Genomic DNA, 21,537 nt, shown 5'->3' on the forward strand with positions numbered 1-21,537 from the left:
GTTAGGACCCACACAGACCACAGGGTGAGCACCCCCTGCTGGCCTCACTACCACCTCTTCCAGCAGCAACCTAGTTTTCCCAGGATGTCTCCCATCCAGATACTAACCAGGCTCAACCCTGCTTAGCTTCAGTGGGCAACCAGTCTTGGGCTACAGGGTGATATGGCTGCTGGAAAATTATAATGAGTGTAAGTTGCCTTGTGTGCTTATGTTATAATTAGTAGGTAGTCCACAGTAACTCTACTAAATTTTGCAACCCTCTAACATGATTCTCTTGTTTATATGTGTCAGTATGTTTGACTCATTGGACAAGTAAGTTGAGAGAGACGGCATCTTTCTTGAGTGGTTGCGGTTTCAGTGCCAAAAGCGGACATGCCCCCAGTGTTTGAGAGCAGAAAATACTGCTGATAACTTATTTCATTTACTTGATGTTTTTTTTAATCATTCAAATTTGGCTGGGTGGTTAATAACACATTTTTCTGTGGTGTGACAAACTCTTGGCCAAATAATAGCACACATTTCATTTTTGGGTAAACTATCCCTTTAATGTGTGAACTTTTTTGATTAGCACCAAACTACTGAATGCACTTTCAATATACACTGTAGTTTTGCACATCCACACTAACACCTTTCCTTAAATATCCAAAATGTCCGTGTCACTCTGCAAACTAATTTAGTAAACTGGTCATATTGCATGCAATGTCATGAATTTAATGAGCTTTGGGTAAGAAACACCATTACCTTCTGGACGTTGTGTGACATGAGCTGACATAAAGACAGAATTAAATTCTTTCTGATTATCATGGTGTCCGAGCAGCCTAAATTGTATACAACTTTCACTTTTCTCAGCCCTTCACAACCACTGTACCAATGCAAATATAGCTTAAGGGGATAGTTCACCCAAAAATGAAAATTTGATGTTTATCTGCTTACCCCCAGGGCATCCAAGATGTAGGTGACTTTGTTTCTTCAGTAGAACACAAATTATGATTTTCAACTCCAACCGTTGTGGTCAGTCAGTCGTATAATGCTTGTCAATGGTAACTCTATCTATAAGAGTCAAAAAAACATGCACAGACAAATCCAAATTAAACCCTGTGGCTCGTGACGACACATTGACGAAACGATCGGTTTGTGCGAGAAACCGAACAGTATTTATATCATTTTTTACCTTTAAAACACCACTATGTCCAACTGCCTTGCGCATCCGGTTGGTGAGGTCTGAACGCGCTCTGACAACGGAAGTGATGTCTCGCACTCATTGAAGTATAAACGCGAGACATCACTTCCGTCATCAGAACGCGTTTTCAGACCTCACCAACCGGATGCGCAAGGCAGTTGGACATAGTGGTGTTTTAGAGGTGAAAAATTATATAAATACTGTTCGGTTTCTCGCACAAACCGATTGTTTCGTGTCTTAGGACATCATTGTGTCGTCACGAGCCGCAGGGTTTAATTTGGATTTGTCTGTGCATGTTTTTTTGACTAGATGGAGTACCCATTGACAAGCATTATACGACTGACAGACCGCAACAGTTGGAGTTAAAAATCATCATTTGTGTTCTACTGAAGAAACAAAGTCACCTACATCTTGGATGCCCTGGGGGTAAGCAGATAAACATCAAATTTTCATTTTTGGGTGAACTATCCCTTTAAGCTTGGTCTTATTTTAGGGGAAGAGGAGAATAAGAGTGTAAATATCAATGTTTTATTAGCACACAGACATCAAAGTCTTTGGCTGAGTGAGTATCTACAGTACTTCCAGACCACACATGTATAGTTTAGACAGAAATTCTGCTTGAAGTCTTGGTTGGTAGATGTTATCTGTTTTCTTTGTTCTGGCAAAACTGTTTATAATCTAAATTGTTTGGATTTAATTCAGATGGTGGCGTATCTGAGCAGCACTAAATTATTGTGCTTTATGTGGGTGATTGTGCTCTGCAGCTGTTATCAGAGTAAATGGCTGGGTGTCAATGAATTCGGCTTTTCTTGTAAAGGAAGTCTCCTTTAACTCAGTATTCTTCCCATATTTACTCAGTCACTACTCTGTTTTGAGTGGCCCCCTATTTTGTACAGCCCCTTTTTTATCATTTCCTCCTAGTTGGCGCTCTGTAATGTTTTCCTGTACAGACATTAAAGTAATTTAAGCTTTATATAATGTAAATGTGGTGGAAAGATACACCAGAGTCAGAGGCTATCATGTCAATGAGTCTAGCCGCCTGTTGCCATGTCAACGCTTGTGTACTCTGCAAGAGGCCCTCAAATTCCTCATGTCCTTCACACTGCTGTTGGCCAAAAGATTTCCTTGTGCGAGCCAAGTTACTGAATTCCCTGGGATATTGTTCCAGCAAAGTGTAATGGACTGAAGAGCATGTTAACTCAGAATAAGTCTACCTGAATAGTGGTGTTGCTCAATTTTTTGTTGTATTTCAAAACACTTTTACTGCAATTGAGGTGAAATACGGGTAAGGTTAGGGACAGGTTTGATGGTATGGTTAAGTTTAAGGGTGAGTTATGGTGTAAGGGGAGGTCAACAGTGTAATTGTACAGTAGATGTATTTACTGAACTTAATTACAGCTATAATTACATGCAGGTATTTTTAAAGAGGACCTATTATGCCCCTTTTCACAAGATGTAAGTCTCTGGTGTCCCCAGAATGTGTCTGTGAAGTTTCAGCTCAAAATACCCCACAGATCATTTATTATAGCTTGTCAAATTCGCTCCTAGTTGGGTGTGAGCAAAAACAAGCCTTTTTTGTGTGTGTCCCTTTAAATGCAAATGAGCTGCTGCTCCCGGCCCCCTTTCCAGAAGAAGCTTTAACAGCTCCCGCTTCAGATACTCAACAACAACAAAGCTGGAGAATCTCACACAGCCAAAATGACGATCATCAGTAGTGGTGTTCAGCCTTACGTTGTTTAAATCGGAGTCGGACACTTATGGAGAGACTCGGGAAGAAGTTACAATTTTTAGAATGCAACGTGTCTGGATGGTTAGTAGATAAATTTATGTAGCTGATTCAACTCATCGACTAGAATGTACCGTCATGTTGTTCTTTTGTGTAAATTCAACGTTGAACTGACCCTCGTTTGTGAAGCAGTCCAGCGTAAAATGATTTGCGCAAATATATAAGACTTTACCAACATTCTTCGGCACATTTCCTTCATAATTGAAATTCAACCACAGCGTCCTCAGTGACTCAGATGCAGAGAGTCTAAGAAAACTTACACGTTTGTACATCCAGCAGCCCAACATGGCCTCACCCCTTTGGTTGTGTGTTCTCGGTGGCAGGGTTTATGTAAATTTTGGGGTTTGTGATGTCACCAACCCGGGAAGAAGTTCTTTGTAGTCCCTAACAGCCGTTTGTTGTAGTCCTTAAAAAGCGATTTCTGTAAAAGAAAATATCTCCCTTTGCATTAAACTTTGAGCGTCGCAGATGTTGTTTATGCTCAAACAGCAACATTACACACTAACTAAAGTTAAAAAAGTGAAATCATAATCAAGGACCCCTTTAAAATATATGCACAAATTATTAATTTAAATGTTAATACAAAGTAGTTAAAGACACTTAAAGGGTTAGTTCACCCAAAAATGAAAATTCTGTCATTAATTACTCACCCTCATGCCGTTCCATACCCGTAAGACCTTCATTCATCTTCAGAACATGAATTAAGATATTTTTGTTTAAATCCGATGGCTCAGTGAGGCCTGCATAGCCAGCAATGACATTTCCTCTCTCAAGATCCATTAATGTACTAAAAACATATTTAAATCAGTTAAATCAGTGACCGAAACTAACCCTTTAAACACAAGATATTATACTTCTCAGTAAGTTGTACTACATCTTTCAATATACCTGCAGATGTTCATTCATGTTTATTCTCTAACTTTTAAAGAGGAAGAGATGATTGCATTCACTCGCACAATGCGCTGCCGCTTGAAATGAGGCGCCTGTACAGTGATCTGTCACGCCACATTAAAGAACGTCAAAATGGCATTTTTTTGTTTGAATTTTGTGATAAAATGGACAGAATTTGAAAGATGACACATTGTTTCTTATCGAAAGTAACAAAACGCGGAACTTATTGCAATTATTCGTGGCTAGGCTACAACGCTGTATTCGTCGTGTAGATCCAATGAGCCAGGGCTCGGCGGGGCAGCAGTGGGTGTGGCAAGTTCCGTACGCTATGAGAGTATCGCGGTACGTACCATGGGTGGTGTATTGCAGTTTTTCAGTTCAGTTTGAATATCGTTCCACCCAACACATGCTTGGGTAAGTTGTAACAATTTAACTAAAGAAGGAGAAACAGAGGCCATGCAATGTGCTTCACAAAAGAGTTTATTGTAACAATGCAAAAGAACAATCCAAAACAATGTTTCTCTCTCTAGGTTTTTTAACACTTGAAATAGTTAACCCTGGGTTAACTATTTCAACTATTTCAATGTTATCTTGATTCATGTTTCAGTGTGAAACATGAATCAAGATAAGCCAGGACTCATTACCCCGTTTACCCGGGGTAATGAGTCCTGGCTTATCTTGATTCATGTTTCACACTGCTCATAATTTACCCAGGGTTAACAACTAATCCTGGGTATTCATAAGCTGACGTTTCACATTACCCTGGGTTAACATTCTTATTTGCATATTTGTCAGTGTCATTCATTGGATTAACTCAATATGCGACCTGTTTACATATAAGCTCTAACATTGCATCCTTGTACTGGCGACTGTACTATCAAGTTTATACTGAATGGATATTTCGGACTATAAAGGTAAGAATGAAATGAAGAATGAAAATAATGTCTCTTCTTCACTCAAATTTCTGTGCTTTCTGTCAGCATTTGACATTTTTCCTCTCAAATGCTTAATTTACTGTTTATATACAATGCACTTTAGCGTCTGGAGCAGGGATGGGCAACTGGCGGCCTACAGGCCGCATACGGCCCGTCATGTCTTTAAATGCGGCCCGCTGGACATTTGAAAAGCAAGCAATGTAAAGATTGCGTTTAGATTATAATGTTAATACTAAATCAATCCAGGAGAGGCCGCTATTTCCAGCCGATCCCCGTATTAATAACAGCATAGGGTGTGCACGCTAATCTGAAAGTTTACTAAAATTATCAAAAATAAATGAAAAAATAAAAATCGTTTTCACCATCCAATCAGGATGGTTAAGGGATTATCTTTTTACCAAGTTAGGGTCACCTATATGTTTGATTTGTTTGGAAACGAAATCTGTAATTAAAGATTTTATTGCCATTACACCACTGCACTGCTCACAAAATCTGCTTTCCACCGTCGGGCCGAACGGATGAATGGTAAGGAACGGTTCCAGTTGTATTTCCAACTGAGCCCGGTACGGCACGGCACGGCATGATTACAAACCGTTCTCCGCCCGGAATTAGCCAACCGTGCCGAACCGTTCTGCTAGAATGCGAGTAGTGGCGTGACGTCGTCACTCAGGATCAGTCACTTGCCTGGCTGCCGGTTTCTCCGTAGCTTGCTAAACATGATATTTGAGCAACATGAAGACAAATTAATCATACAATTAAAAGAAATAACTGATCATCCTACATAACGCGGTCACTATTTACATCGCATATCGTGTGTAAACTCTTGCGTTACTAAGGCAACGACTGAAGAGCTCCGTTATCAGCCCCACAGTGAAAAACGAAACCATATCCGTACCGGCCGGCTCGGATCAGATCGGCATGGAATGGAACAGTAAAGCAAAGAGAACGGTTTGGCCCGACGGTGGAAAAGCGGCTAACGAGAGGTATGGAAAAATACACATGTGACGCCAGAGTTGCCCTTGTCTTAGATTTCAAAGGTCAACAAAACCATTTTTTGCCAAATGAATGACAGAAATGTATGCACTTATTATGTTCTGATACATTAAAAAAAAAAAAAAAAATAGTATTTTTCATGGCAATATGTGGATGTGGATTATGGTAATGCCATATGGAACAGCTATTTTTTAAATATGCACTTTTTAACAAGGCTGAGTTGAAAATGTTCTCTAGGCTTGTAATCAAAAATAGGACTTCTGTACATTTGTTTGTTGCAAATTTACAGATAATGCAATTGAGATGTTTACATTTGCTTGTTGGAGTAATATTGCTTGTTAACTGAAAACAAAGTTTCCCATTTGTATAAGCAAAATTGCACAAGTTTAACAGTTCATAAAATCTTTAAAAGGTGTAGGTTAGTAATCTGGCCCCCTGGTATTAAGGAGAAAAAATGTTGGCCCTCGTCACTATCGAAGTTGCCCATCCCTGGTCTGGAGTAATCAAACACACAATGTAAAAGTCAATTGCCACAGCATGCAGACTCCGTAAGGTCTGCCTCCCTCTGAGCTCTATCACCCTTCTGTTTCAAACACACACACATCAAAGACAGTGTTTTATCAGGAAAGCACAGGCCACTAGAATCGTACATTCAGTCTATAAAAATGGATTCTTTGCCACTAATTCATTGACAACTTTGTCTAAATGAATGAACATGCATCTCCCCAGTACATTTTGTTTATTGTATCTGTTTGTATATTGTTCTTTTGTATATTGTAAAGTGTTATAAATGCATGTGATGATACTTCTTGATATTGTAGCCCATCTAGGTAGTGTTTAATATCAACTATAAAACGGATAGTTCCAGCCCTTGATTCTGATTGGTTGAGCCGCGTTCGAAGCCTTTGTAAAATTCCAGAAAACATGCAGCTGACCGCATTACATAAGTATTGATGCGCCACTGAGTGTGTATGTTGCTGCGTCTGTCTTAGCAACCACTCTTAGCAACATAAACAAATGTTTGTTCTCTATTGATTTAGTATTAAGATTTTCCACTCTCTCATTTCCTATGTATGCGTGAATTGTATGTTTGTTTAGTCTAGCTATGTGTTCGTGATTTAGTTAAATGTAACTTGTGTGCATATTCTTACGAGTTGATTCTGATCTGCTTAGAAACAATGTCACTGATAACGATTCGATCACAACTATGTAAGAAAAAGTTATTTTCTCTGTGGCTATCGTTAAATATCCTTTCTGAATAAGTTTATAGACGAGTGTTCGCTGGCCGAACAGATTAATTGATTATAATATTAATTTGCAACAGCACAGTGTTTCTGTGACTGTCCGAAGCATGTAAATATAAGTGTGTGATTGGTTGTCTGTTGCTAAGGGTCTAGCTGTAACGTTCTAACACAGCATAATTTCACACTGTACAAGTTTGGCACCTCAGTGTGGGGTTAACACTGCAAAAGCCAAGCTAACCCTACTCTGGGGAAAAAAGTGTGAAATGTTCCTTTACCCGGTGTTAAAAGCTGTGTTTAGAACAATGATAACCCGCCCTTAGGCGTGGTGTGAGAAAAACCCTTCTGTGACTGACCAGAACTGAAATACACTTTCTGTTTGACGCAGAGTGTTTGCATGTGTCAGGGATATGTCTTGTTTTTTTTCTGTTTGAGTCTTCTTGTTATTCATTGTTTGATTAGTTATGTCAACTGTTTCTCATTCCGTTGATTAGTTTGATCTGTATATATTCCCTGTGTTTGGTTCAGTTCTTGGTCCATTCTCATCTTAGTATGTATGGTTGTTCTGTTCTCATGGTTCAAGACGGTGATTTCTGAGTATATTGTTTCATTTAATAAAGGGAAGACTGCTACAGTTAAATCCTGAATTTTTATTTCCTCATGCTGCAACCAAATGTAACAGCATGTGTGTGTAAAGTAGTTTACTAGAACAGACTAACTTAACATTATTTATGCTTAATAAAACACTCAACTCGACTCCAGTGTACCTGTGTAAAGAACATGTAGGTCTAACAAAAAACACTGTCAATGTTTGTGTATCTATGTGTAAATATTCTCAATCAACAATGTAACAATGGTGACAAATGAATGTTGTTACTGTGGAGTGCAGGCTTGGTAAGCCCAGAGACTGCATAGGGCACATTTTACCCACACTTCCTTTAGCTTTGAGTTTGAGGTCTGAGAATTCTCACCACTGGCTTTCAACATTTTCTTCGCCACTGATCTGGCTAAACCTCATCAGTTCTTTTAAAACACTGTCAGGCACACCTCTATCTGTCGTTTCTTTCTCTCACTGTCTAGGCATTCTGTAAAATTATTAAAAAATAAACAGTTCTTAGTTGTATCTAAGGGGATGTAACAATTTTTAAAGATGTGTTAACCCCTGTCAGCCATTGTTTAGCTAGCTGTATTAGCATAATGGTTTGAAATTAGCAGGTTAAATTGCATCACATTTGACTGAGAAACTACAGTTTAATCTAAGTTTAATTATTTTATCTTCAAAAGTTTCAAGTACTAAATAAAACATACTGTAGTTTTAGTCAAAAATTAAATTTTTAGCTCATCTGTTTTTTCTTTATAAAATCTGCATGTGCCTATTTCCAGCCTTGACGATCATTTAAATGGGATCTGGGAGGAAGTGGGTAAACACTGAAATGATCATAGGACTCCTATCTTATCCCTGAATGGTAGTGTTACAACTCTCCCTATGTTGCAACCAACAGTTACAACATATAATTTTAAAATGTGTTAAAGGCTATAAACAGCAAATGTGCTTTGAGCAGATTCTAAACACTGGTGAAGACTGTGCAGACCTAATGGATAAAGGCAGCTCATTCCACAGTTTTGCAGACCCATTATTGCAAAAAATTGATCACCTTTTTGTTTACATGTTGTTCTGGACACTACTAGCAGATTTTGATTTTCTGATCTCAATCTGGAAGGAGTCATTATATTTGCAAGATAAGGGGGAGTCTGATTATTTAAGGATTTATGCACAAAAGTCAAAATTTTAAATTTAATTCTAAGATTGACTGGCTTTTGAAATCATTTAAGCAAGCTAATAGTGAATCCAATGAGTTGAAAAAATAAAAAGTATGAAATATAAAAAGAAGGGAATAGGAAATGAAAGAAACCATTTGTCACAAAAAATAAAAATCATGTAATTTCCTTATAATGTCTCTTCAAACCCATATGATGTTTTAATGTGGGATGAGAGGATGGTGATTTTAAACATACCTGTAAAAGTAGGGGAGACCAGGTCTGGTTGTAACATGGGGAGAGTTATAACACCACCAATTCCACCAATCAGGGATTAAATTGTAGTTTCTCAGGCAAAATGTGATGCATTTTTAACCTGCTAATTTCAAACCATTATGCTAAAACGGCTAGTGTTATAACCACCCCCTTACATACAACTAAGAACAGTTTCTTTTCTAATAATTTTACAGAATGCCTAGGCAGTGAAAGAAAGAAAAGAAATACAGATAGAGATGCGCCTTCCAGTGTAAAAGGAAATTATGCTGTTTCGAAGAATGGCAGGTTAGACAGATTAACTGTGAAGAAAATGTTGAAAGCCAGTGGTGAGGATTCTCAGACCTCAAACTCAAAGCCAAAGGAAGTGTGGGTAAAATGTGCCCTATGCAGTTTATAGGCCTACCAAGTATGTACTCCACAGTTAACAACATTCATTTCTCACCATTGTTACTCTGACTGAGAATATTCACTTAGACACACAAACAGTGTCTCTAGACAATCACATGTTTTATTAAGCATAAATACCGTTAAGGAAGATTGTCTAGGAGACTAATTTACACACACATGCACACACTTCCCGCATCAAACAGAAAGTGGATTTGAGCCACCACAGAGAGAGAAATTGTTTTGAATTGTTCTGTTGGATTAAATAATATTTACTATTAATATTGTAATATTTTTGCTAGATTTGTATGTTGCAAATCATTTGTTTCTACACCCTTAGATGGGAAGGAATATGTACAAGAATTCTATCACATAAATATTTGTGTAGTCCAGATAGTGAGTAAAAACCTTAATGTTTTATCAGTTTGTTGGCCTTCAACCAGAGAAATAAACATTACACAGTGTAGTGGCCAACTCCAATGCCAATCCGATGTGCGTGTATGTATGTGATAATAGAAAATACAATGTATACGCATAATTGCTGAATTTAAACAGCCTGGCCTGTTTCATTCTATCACTAGTTTTGTGTTTTTCTTGGTATTGTTTTGTCTTACGGTGTTTTTGAATATACTCTCCCTTCACAGCAAGAGCCAACTTAATCCCAAGTCCCCCGACATACAATTCGAAATATGACTACTTGAACTGGGAGGCGTATTCCAACATCACCTACTACACAAGGATTCTGCCACCAGTCCCTCAGGACTGCCCCACACCAATGGGAACCAAAGGTAAGAGACTCTGGTCATGCAAGTCTACTCCAGATCAGTGTAACCTCTTCCCTCTGAAGGACACATGATCTGAAAATGTTTTTTTTTCTTATAAGAAGCAATATTAAAATGCTTCAAGGCAAGCATTCCAGTATACCAAAGTCGGAAATACCTTTGTATTCTGAGGCTGTTGTAAAATCATTCAATGTGGTTCTCAGGGAAAATGATGCTTCCAGACCCCAAGCTTCTTGTAGAGAAGTTCATGTTAAGACGGAATTTCAGACCAGACCCTCAGGGAACAAATTTAATGTTCGCCTTTTTCGCTCAGCACTTCACGCACCAGTTTTTCAAGACTCACAACCGTGTGGGACTTGGGTTCACAAAAGGTCTGGGTCACGGGGTGAGTCACAATTTTTAAATTAAATATATATCCTAATAAACTTATCAAATAAATTGTTTGATAGCTCTTTTTTTTCATGTTAATAAAAGACAGACTATAAGATGTTTCTCTTAGACACTAAGCCCATGTTTGTTAGGAAGCTGCTGGAGCGAAGAAATAACTTAACGCTGTTCTTTCACAGTAGGATATGCAGGAACCGCATCCACACTCATGTTACACATAATGTTGGAAGGACTGGGGGGAGGGTAAAAATACTATCTCATTGTCAGCACACAAGCATACTAGGTTCATATTTTTATTTCAGTATAGGCTATATGCAGCCTTGTTACCTCGTTTTTGTACATTTTTATTTTAAGGGGAGGAGGAAATTAATTTATGATTGTTTGTTTGAATCAGTGTTGTATGCAGTGAAAACTAAAAATAACTGTTTTGTACTGTATTAGCTTGGGTGTCTGTATTAAAAAAATAACATTTTTGATTGCATATTGAAAACTAGGTGGATGCTGGACACATTTATGGAGATACTCTTGAACGCCAGCTGGATCTCAGACTGCACAAAGATGGCAAATTGAAGTACCAGGTACTGTTCACGTCAGGCATGCTGTGGAGTCATCAGTAATGCTAGGCTGAGCATGTCTCTAAGTAAATGTCATTCTGTGTATCGCTCATTCATGAAACACAAGCAGAATTATTTGCTATATATAAATATTTTGTTTCTTTACATTACAGAGAGTCTCTCAGATTCAAATTACTTGCAGCACCTAATAGTCTCACTTTTACTATTCTTCTACCATAAAACAACAATTTTTATATTTACATATTTACATGTTTTACAAATTATATATACATATTCATTCTGCTTGTGGTTAATGAATGAGATCCTGTGCATTTTCAGTTGCTCCATTTCACAGCTGTGTGCAAGTATTTCCTTTTGAATATGAATAACCTCACTGTGGGTGTGATTATAGTTTAAACATGTGGTTTTTGTTAAGCCTCAGTGATGTAATTTAAGAGACCGCACACTGTTTAGTCTAGTGGCAGTAAATATCTACTGTGCTTGTTTAGTTCGTGTGGGCATATAGTTTACTAATTAAAACAACTTTTAAAGAGATTTTAGGACACTTTTTTTATACTGTTCAAAGATTTGAAGTCAGTCAAGTCAAGTCACCTTTATTTATATAGCGCTTTTTACAATGCAGGTTGTGTCAAAACAGCTTTACAGTGATAACTGGTATATAATTTTTGGCTGCATAGCAGCTCTTAAAGAAAATGGTGTCATTGTCCAGCTTAAGTAAATTCAGTATTGATTCATTCCGTTGTAAGAATCAATAGTTATTAATTTAGTTATCTATATCTGCACTGGAGTGAACAGTGATGTCATCATCCAGCTCAGTTCAGTTCGCATACAATGGTGTCAATGCAGGCAGATCAAAACACTGTTGAATATCAAATGTCAAGTATCCCCAACTAAGCAAGCCAAAGGCGACAGCGGCAAGGAACCCAAACTCCCAACAGGTGACATCAGGTGGCAAACAGGTGTTAAAATGGAGAAAAAAACCTTGGGAGAAACCAGGCTCAGTTGGGGGGCCAGTTCTCCTCTGGCCAACAGCGAACAGTGCATGATTATGATTCAGGCAGCTTTAATAAGTCCGATTGGGATTGCAACAAAGTATTTATTCCAGTTCCATCTAGTTGAGGATCGTATTCATCACGCCGCTATGGGGCGGTTTGTTGAGGATCTGTGCCACTGGCTGTTGTGTCAATGAGGCCTTCAAAGGGGATGATCTAGTTGACAATCTCTGCTGACACTTTAGAGCTGCGTTGTCGTCGTGTCTAGGCGCACGTCCTCAATCTCACCCGGATCCGGCTGACTACGGTAAACCTCGGGATAAACAGAGAGACTAATATTAGCGTAGATGCCATTCTTCTTCTGATGTAACAAGTACAACTGGCTTAATTTATGCAGAATAACAATCCTTTAAAATTTGAAAACAACAACTGATAATGTGTTATGTGTATGCCAGGGTAAAGAGATGCGTTTTTAGTCTAGATTTAAACTGACAGAGTGTGTCTGCTTCCCGAACAATGCTAGGAAGACTGTTCCAAAGTTTAAGTGCCCAATAGGAGAAGGATCTACCATTTTGATTTTGATATTCTAGGTATTATCACCTGGCCTGAATTTTGAGATCACAATAGACGTGAAGGACTATAATGAATTAGGAGCTTGCTCAGGTACTTGGGAGCTAAACTATTTAGTGCTTTGTAAGTAATTAGCAAGATTTTAAAATATATACGATGTTTAACAGGGAGCCAATGCAGTGTTGACAGAACCGGGCTAATATGGTCATACTTTCTAGTTCTAGTAAGAACATAGCTGCTGCATTTTGTACGAGCTGTAGTTTATTTATCAAGCAAGCGGAACAACCACCCAGTAGAGCATTACAGTAATCTAGCCTTTAGGTCATGAACGCATGAACTAACTGTTCTGCATTTGTCATTGAGAGCATATGTCGTAGCTTAGATATATTTTTAAGATAGAAGAATGCAGTTTTACAAATGCTAGAAATGTGGCTTTCAAATTAAAGATTGGTATCAAAGAGCACACCCAGGTTCCTAACTGACGACGAAGACTTTACACAGCCATCAAGTGTTAGACAGTATTCTAGGTTATTACGTGCAGAGGTTTTTGGTCCAATAATTAGAATCTCTGTTTTTTCTGAATTTAGTAGTAGGAAATTACTGGTCATCCAATTTTTTATATCAGCTATGCATTCCGTTAATTTTGTGAATTAGTAAGTTTCGTCAGGGCACGAAGAAATATAGAGCTGAGTATCATCAGCGTAACAGTGAAAACTAACACAACAAAGTACAAAGTTTTTGATAGAAGTCTCTGATGCTCACCGAGGCTTCATTCAAAAATACATTTAAAAATTTTAATATTTCAGTATTATTACAATTTAAAATAACTGCTTTGTAGTTTACGATATTAAAGGTTATATTAAAGGTTTTTTTTGTTCCTGTGATGGAAAAACTGAATTACTCCAGTCTTTAGTATCACATGATCCATTAGAAATCAATCTAGTTTGATTTTGCTGCTCAAGAGACGTTCTTATTATTATTAGAGCTGTGACGGTCGGCATGACAACCGCGCCACCGCGGTGGTGGAGTTGCTACAGGCTGATGTAGCTTGTAAATGTAATTCCCACCCCTGTCCAGTTGGTGGTGAGTGCGCTCCAGTGTGTCTGCAGAGCGCGAGTTCAGTCTCCAGAATAAAATGATGCGTTTGATTACACACGGGCGAGCACCCAGTTTAAATCCATTTTATAATAATAAAGTTATAATACTTACATAATTAAGTTTCTAATCCAGTTCGTTTTGTTTTAAATGGTTCGTTTTGTTATTTTCCTTGCTGACTATCAAGTTTATGGTCAACAAATGGTCTTTCCGAGGTATAATGTTGCGTGACATTGTTTGCAACACTGACTGAACTGACGATTTCGGTAAGCTACTGTGTCTTTCAACATTTTTTTCTGATTTTCATTCATGTTTATTTCGTTCTGTAAAGAGGAAAGGATGATCGCGTTCACTCACGATCCGTTACAAGTGTTAAAGATGAAAACTGAAAAGTGACGCAGTCTTTGTTCAACTTTCTTTTCATAGTATAAATAAATGCATAGCCTAGGCCTATTTACTTACCCTGTAAGTTCGTGAATAAAAATGAAAATGTGGACGAAATCAGAAGCTATTCTTATTAAAATATAAAAGTTAAAATGACGGGTAATAATTGATTATGACGGATTTTTTTACTGTCCGTCAAGAGTGCGAAAGTCTAACGCAACCTCTGATATATATATATATATATATATATATATATATATATATCAGGGGCGTTTCCTCCGAGGAGGCAAGGGAGGCAGTGCCTCCTCAAAAAAATAGGATGAGAAATTAATCCATATTACATATAAAACAACACAAATATTACGAATTATGACATTAAAAAGAGCGCAAGTCACTCGTATTTCTTAAGGAACACTGCCCAACAGCGACACCCGCAGGTAAAGTTACACAAGGAGTCATGCCTCCTTTGCTCTCATAGAAAACCATCAGACCACCGGCGTGCGGTGGGTTTTGTTGGGGGGTAATTGAGAATGAATGGGGAAATGTCACGTGAGAGGAGGCAACGTCTCCATCGCGCTATGATTTGATGTAATTGGTTATGATTGGATATGATTGGTTTGTGCGATAAATCCCGTCTCTTGTTTATGTGCATGTTCCGCGCGTCAGTTTGAATGAACAAATGATGGCGTCAGTGGGAAGACTAATTAAAAAGTAAGTAAACAGATCACCCAGTTAGATATCACTGCTTTATGTCACGTCAAAACCAAACTTGAAATGGACTGAAAACACGATGACTGCGGGGTTTTTTAGTGCAATCAGCTTGGTGAAATTAAAAATACAATTCGTGTCTGTGACAGATGGTGTTTACGGAGCATAACTGATGATCCAAAATAGCCTAAGTTGACTATTAAAAAGAAAAACATCAATACACAAAATATATTGTTTAAATTATTATTGCCCTTAGTTATTATTTTGGAATGAATGTAGAAATGCTTAAAACATTAACTTTATGAGATTGACTTTGGTTTTGACTTTCTTTTTTTCTTTTTTGATGTAATGTCAAGTAATGTTCATTTAACAAGGAAGATGTGTCAACGTTAAGAGTAATGCACATGAATTTACATCATAAATAAATAAAAAAATTGCCTCCTCATTTCAGAACACCACTGCACGCCACTGATATAAACCAACCAACCCCACCACCGCAACACCGGCGGTTGTTGGTGATTTACCACCGCGGTAGTAAAAAATTGCCACCGTCACAGCCCTAATTATTATCACTGTTGAAAACGGTTGTGCTGCTTAATGTTTTTGTGGAAACCATGATACTTTCTTTTGGGATTCTTTGATGAACAGAAAGTTCACTTAGTTACTTGTTTTGTTAAGAAATAAGAGAACAACAATTGAAACATGTTCGCAGTTCTGCGTTTTACCATCATTATTCTGTTTGGCTCTGATGTAGGTTATCAGTGGTGAGATTTACCCCCCCACTGTGCAAGATGCACAGGTCAAAATGAGCTACCCCCCGTCTGTCCCTCCGGAGCAGCAGTTGGCCATCGGGCAAGAGGTGTATGGACTGCTACCAGGTCTCAGTATGTACGCCACCTTGTGGCTGCGTGAGCACAACCGTGTGTGTGATATCCTGAAACAAGAACATCCGACCTGGGGGGATGAGCAGCTGTTTCAGACCGCCAGGCTCATTATTATAGGTAAAGATTTCCTCAGAACCATATAACAATAATTATGTTGAGAGAATACTTGGCTGTGTACTGTTTAGAATGTTCCATTCCTGAACTTAAATTGAATTGGAATTAATTAAATTAGGATGTAGAACTGTAATTAAAGAATTATAATGAATCAAATACAAATAAATGTATTTAATATTTTGAATGCATTATTGTTTTCATACAAGAGACTTTATTCTTTTTTCCATATGATATTTCAGTGTAATTATAACTTGCCATAACTTTTTTCTTTTATTGTCAAAGTAAACTCATGAATTGAAAGAGAGAATTCATAAATGATGAATTTCCCCCAACCCTGTTATCTAATTCAAATGCTATTCCAATATGTGTATTATTATATTATATTATATTATATTATATTATTCAAATCTATTATATGATCATTTTCTTGAAACACTGAATATCTTCTGTGCTATTCCATCAACTGTAGGTTTTTCAAAAGTGCTCACAGTTTTCCATTGTGGTACACTATGTCAGCGTTTTCTAATTTATTGTAAAATTTTGACTCAATGAACTCAAGGCGAGACCATTCGTATTGTGATCGAGGACTATGTGCAGCATCTGAGCGGTTACCGGCTGAAGCTCCGGTTTGATCCCACGCTGCTGTTCACCTCACAGTTCCAGTACCAGAACCGCATTGCTGTGGAGTTCAATCAGCTTTACCACTGGCACCCACTCATGCCTGATAGCTTCCACATCGATGGAAAAGAGATTCAGTACCCTCAGTTCATATTCAACACCTCTATCCTCACCCACTTCGGGGTGGAGAAGTTGGTTGAGGCCTTCTCAACTCAACCAGCAGGACAGGTAATGGCACCATGAGGGTCGTGGGGGAGAACTTAATCACTTTAAAATATTTTTTTTAAATATTTTTTTTTTTACAAAGTTTAAAATATTTGTCATTTTCTCACACACATACCTATCGTTTCAGAAGACATTTATTAATTAACTGGGGTCGTATGGATTACCGTCGTGTTCACTTTACATGGTTTTTGAAGTGTGAGGGATTTATCCACTTGAATTATATAAACTCAAAGAGATGGATTTTTTTTTTTAATCTCTGTTTGTGTTTATCTGAAGCAAGAATGTCATAGACATCTGGGACATCATTTTGGGGTGGAGTATCCCTTTAATTGTACAATAGTTTAGCTGAACAATTTTAGACAGAAACATTTGCAATGTTGCAAACTGCTGCTGCCTCAGAGCAAGTACCGAGACTTGATATGCCAATTCATTCACAGACATGCAGCTGTGAATGTGAGCATGTAAGACATGCTGCTGCTGCACATATAGCATACATGAAATAACCCCGTAGGTGGAGGGTTTCTGAAAGTGCGCTGCATGCTGCTACAGTAACAGAAACACTACCGGTATTTGTTTGAATGGTGAGCCACAGCTCCTTGGCCGCTGATGCAACAGCAACCGATCAACTGCGCTATGTAGATATTTATGTGATCGCTACCAAATGAGTTAAGGACCTATCAGCCAGAGTGTTTCATGCCAGAACTAGGTATTTATTTAATCAAAACTACAGTAAGAACAGTAATATTGTGAAATATTATTACAATTTAAAATAATTGTTTTCTACATTAATAAATGTAAAAATGTAACTTATTCCTGTGATGGCTAAGCTGAATTTTCAGCATCATTACTTCAGTCTTCAGTGTCACATGAGCTTTTAGAAATCATTCTAATATGCTGATTTGCTGATATGCTGAAGAAACATCTATTATTATTATCATCAATGTTGAAAAGTTTTTGCAGCTTAATATTTTTGTGGAAACAAAGATACCATTCAAACATTTGTGGTAAGATTTTAAAAAGAGAGGGGGAGAGATAAATTAATACTTTTTTCAAGGATGCATTAAATTGATCAAAAGTGACAGTGAAGACAAATATAATTACAAAAGATTTCTATTTAATAAATGCTTCGTTAAAATTAATAAATGAAAATAAATGCTGTTCGCTGAACTTTCTATTCATCAAAGAATCCTGAAAACAATATAACCAAAAAGTGTTAAGCAGCAAAACTGTTTTCAACATTGATAATAAGAAGAAAGGTTTCTCCACCATTAGAATGATTTATGAAGGATCATGTGACACTGAAGACTGGAATAATGGTGCTGAAAATTCAGTTTTGTCATCACAGGAATAATTTACATTTTAAAATATATTAAAATAATTTTTTTTTTTTTTTTATATTTCCACAATATTAATGTTTTACTGTATTTTTGATTAAATGCAGCCTTGGTGAGCATAAGAGACTTGTTTTAAAAACATTACAAAAAAAATGTAATGTTTTGACAGGTACTGTATATATGTATGTATGTATGTACTATATGTACACACACACACATATATATATATATATATATATATATATATACTGTATATTATATACACAGTATAATGTTTCACTAAGGGGTTTAATGTACAATATTTGTTATTTTTAAATGTTTTTAATTATGGTAAAGATGGCTTATTTTGGATTAAATCTCTGTGTTGGAATAGATTGGAGGTGGTCATAATATTCACCCAGTGGTGTGCAAAGTAGCTGAGGGGGTCATCATTGAATCGAGGGAGCTTCGACTTCTGCCCTTCAATGAGTATCGCAAGAGATTCAATCTGAAACCCTACACATCATTCTCAGAATTTACAGGTATGATTGGACTAACACTTTTTTAAAGCTTCATTTTAAAATTAAAAGTACAAGGGATGAATCATGGACAAAGCATCATCACTGATGCTTATAAAGAGCTCCTGTGATTTCTTGAATGCTCAGTATGCACTAGGGCTGTCACAATATCACATTTTTCACTGCACAATTATCGTAAAAGAATTCATGATAACGATATATTGAGATATCTATTGAAATCTATAGAAAAAAAAATGCTCAGTCAAATAGAAATGAAAAAGAACTTATATTATTTTATAGTATTATATACAGTGATAAAGGCTGTGTCGATTGGCTTTGCTTAATAAATATACATTATCCTTATGAAAATACCCGAGATGGTTTGAAGAACACAGATAAACCATATACTATCATAATGGTGTGTTAATTCTCTTCATGTTTAATCAGTCAGAATCTATAGGGGCTTTTCATAGTTCCTTGAGCTATTGGGGGAAGTACCCGCTTTTTGGCATGTTCGCACCGCAGAAACTCCTTTTGGGGGAACTAAATTAGCTCTTACTTCAGAGTAGCTATTTTTGTTGCAGAGCTTCCGTGTTTACGTTCGAACACAGGCTCAGTGCGTATCCTTCGCTGCCTTTGATATCCCACAATCCTGCGCGTTCCATTCCCTGGCTGTTAAGCTAAAAATAATGATGGCATCTAAAATTTTAGGTCGGTGGTCAGTTTGTGTGTAAAGTACATATTTTGTGTAAAGTGTACTCCTCAGAAAGCTTCCTCGCTCCTCACCTCCTCACGGTGCAATTACAGAATTGAGATGTCCTTCAAGATGGCTGAGTTCGATCGGTTTCTGGGTCACGGCCTGGAGGACAGAGGAGCGAGGAAACGAGGAAGCATCAATTTGAGTATTGAGAAGCACCCATAGTAATACGAGTGTATCGTCTTTCTAAATATGTAAAGTCTTTGCTCATGAGTCTTGTTGTGGACTTTCTGCACGAAGGCATTCTCTGGCATCGAGTATGAATGAAACAAATTACTTGTGAGAGTTTAGCTCTCCATTATGCTCACATCACCCAATTTTTGGTAAAAACAGTAAAAAATACTACTCTCTTAAGATATTTTAATTAAACATAGAATAATCCATAAGTTTTTATCTGAATAAGCACACTTTTGTAAAAGCCCCAAGGGATGTAAATACAATAAAACACAGAAAGGCATCAGTGGTTAATGTAACATGGCCCATTTCAGGACTAGCACAATAATGGCAACTTACTCTCTGTACAGTGGCCAAATCTGCAGAATAATGGGGGCAGAGGTGGGTGAACAGGTTGGTGGTATTGCACCCTTTTGTGCTTACTGTTGATCGGCAGGTCCTGCAGACTGGGCCACTGGGAGCCATTTTCGCAGAATCCAAAAAACTTCCACACTGGTGAGCTAACTTTCTTGGAGTGTCTAGAGTGTCTCGTCTGTCATATCCGACATGCTTTTATGCGCCAATAGCAGCTGTGCGCTGTGACTGCTTTTGTTTTATGACAGATTGCAACCAGCGTTAAGGTGCAATACCGCCACCTACTGTGCGTTGGGATGATACTGGCGCTGGATTATTTACTTGTCATAATTTCATACATGTACTATTGATTTTAAATATTACCAGTATATTGCGACAACCGTATATATTAGTGTTGTCACGGTACCAAAATTCCAGTAGTCGGTACCAATCCCATAAACATTTTACGGTCCTCTGTACCACAGCAAAATCTGTTGGAACTATTTTACTATTTTATATAGCCTATTTTAAAATATGATTTGGAGCATGTGTGTATGTTTGTGTGTGTATATATAGGCTACCTCAATTAAATAAATTTTGAAATATAAAAAAAATTAATAAATGCTCAAACATCCATTTTGTACTGTTGAAAAAACCAGCATATGCTGGTTAAGGTAGGTTTTGAAGCTGGTATGCTGGTTTGAGCTGGTTTATGCTGGTCAAGTGCTGGTCCATGCTGGTCCTATGCTGGTGCTGGTCCTAAGCTGGTCCTATGCTGGTCCAGCTCAAACCAGCATACCAGCTTCAAAACCTACCTTACCAGCATATGCTGATTTTTTTTCAACAGGGGTAACAGACGTGTGTGTTTATTTTAGTTATTCCGTCAGTGAAACAACACACTACAGCCTGTAAAACTATGAAATAAACATCGGTAAATAATGGTAACCTAAATAATAAGAAAGTTAAATATCATTTAAAAGCATTCGTTTTTTTATTTCCACACAAAGATGCGTCATATAGCCTACCGCTCTGCTCTTTGAGAGGGATGTGGGACACGAGCAGGAAAGAGACCATTTCTCTTTAATGATATCTTCATGTTATCTCCTGATGTTACAAGCAACTGACACTTGTTGTAAAAGGTCTGAAGAGCGAGTTTTATCCTCCGCAGGGGCAAGACATTCAGGCTATGTTTGATTTTGCGCTGCCAGAAAAAACAAATAAACTTGACGCGCCTTATGAAGTCTAATAACAAGCACAAACTGTGTTAAATAGAAATTGACGTGCAAGCAAAAAGGTTTCTGTCCTACTGTGTTTTTTCTACTTTACAACAGTAAAGAATGCGAATAGCCTATAATAGGCCTAAATGCGAACGAAAGAAAGAAACGTTTATAATCCCCTTTGTGAGTGAAGATTTGGGAAAAGAAACAGATTATTGGAAATGTTGTTAAATTCTCTGCTTATCAGGTGACCAGATCACGATTCGCAAAACAGAATACAAAGCTTAAATTTATGGACTCGCGTACCTCTCATTCGGCATGAACCAAAATGTTTCCATGGCTGCAATGTCACATTTAATTGCTAACCTATTATTTCTTTTGTAAACAAAGCTTTGTGCTTCACTCGTGTCATATTCAAGTAAATACTGCCACAGCCCTATCAGTGGG

The 21,537-nt window shown here is 37.5% G+C and overlaps 1 protein-coding gene across 2 annotated transcripts in view; it reads left to right on the plus strand.

Annotated features, from left to right (window-relative positions):
* The window catches only part of ptgs1 (prostaglandin-endoperoxide synthase 1), a 30,147-nt gene that overhangs the window by 6,215 nt on the left and 2,395 nt on the right, over positions 1-21,537 (plus strand). For both annotated transcript variants that reach the window (XM_051894793.1, XM_051894794.1), the window contains 6 exons: positions 10,089-10,232; positions 10,430-10,611; positions 11,108-11,191; positions 15,692-15,938; positions 16,495-16,781; positions 18,486-18,633. In XM_051894793.1, coding sequence (XP_051750753.1) covers positions 10,089-10,232; positions 10,430-10,611; positions 11,108-11,191; positions 15,692-15,938; positions 16,495-16,781; positions 18,486-18,633 — 1,092 coding nt within the window. The remainder of the gene's footprint in view (positions 1-10,088; positions 10,233-10,429; positions 10,612-11,107; positions 11,192-15,691; positions 15,939-16,494; positions 16,782-18,485; positions 18,634-21,537) is intronic.

This window comes from Ctenopharyngodon idella, chromosome 5 (assembly GCF_019924925.1).
Source record: "Ctenopharyngodon idella isolate HZGC_01 chromosome 5, HZGC01, whole genome shotgun sequence".
Taxonomy (NCBI): domain Eukaryota; kingdom Metazoa; phylum Chordata; class Actinopteri; order Cypriniformes; family Xenocyprididae; genus Ctenopharyngodon; species Ctenopharyngodon idella.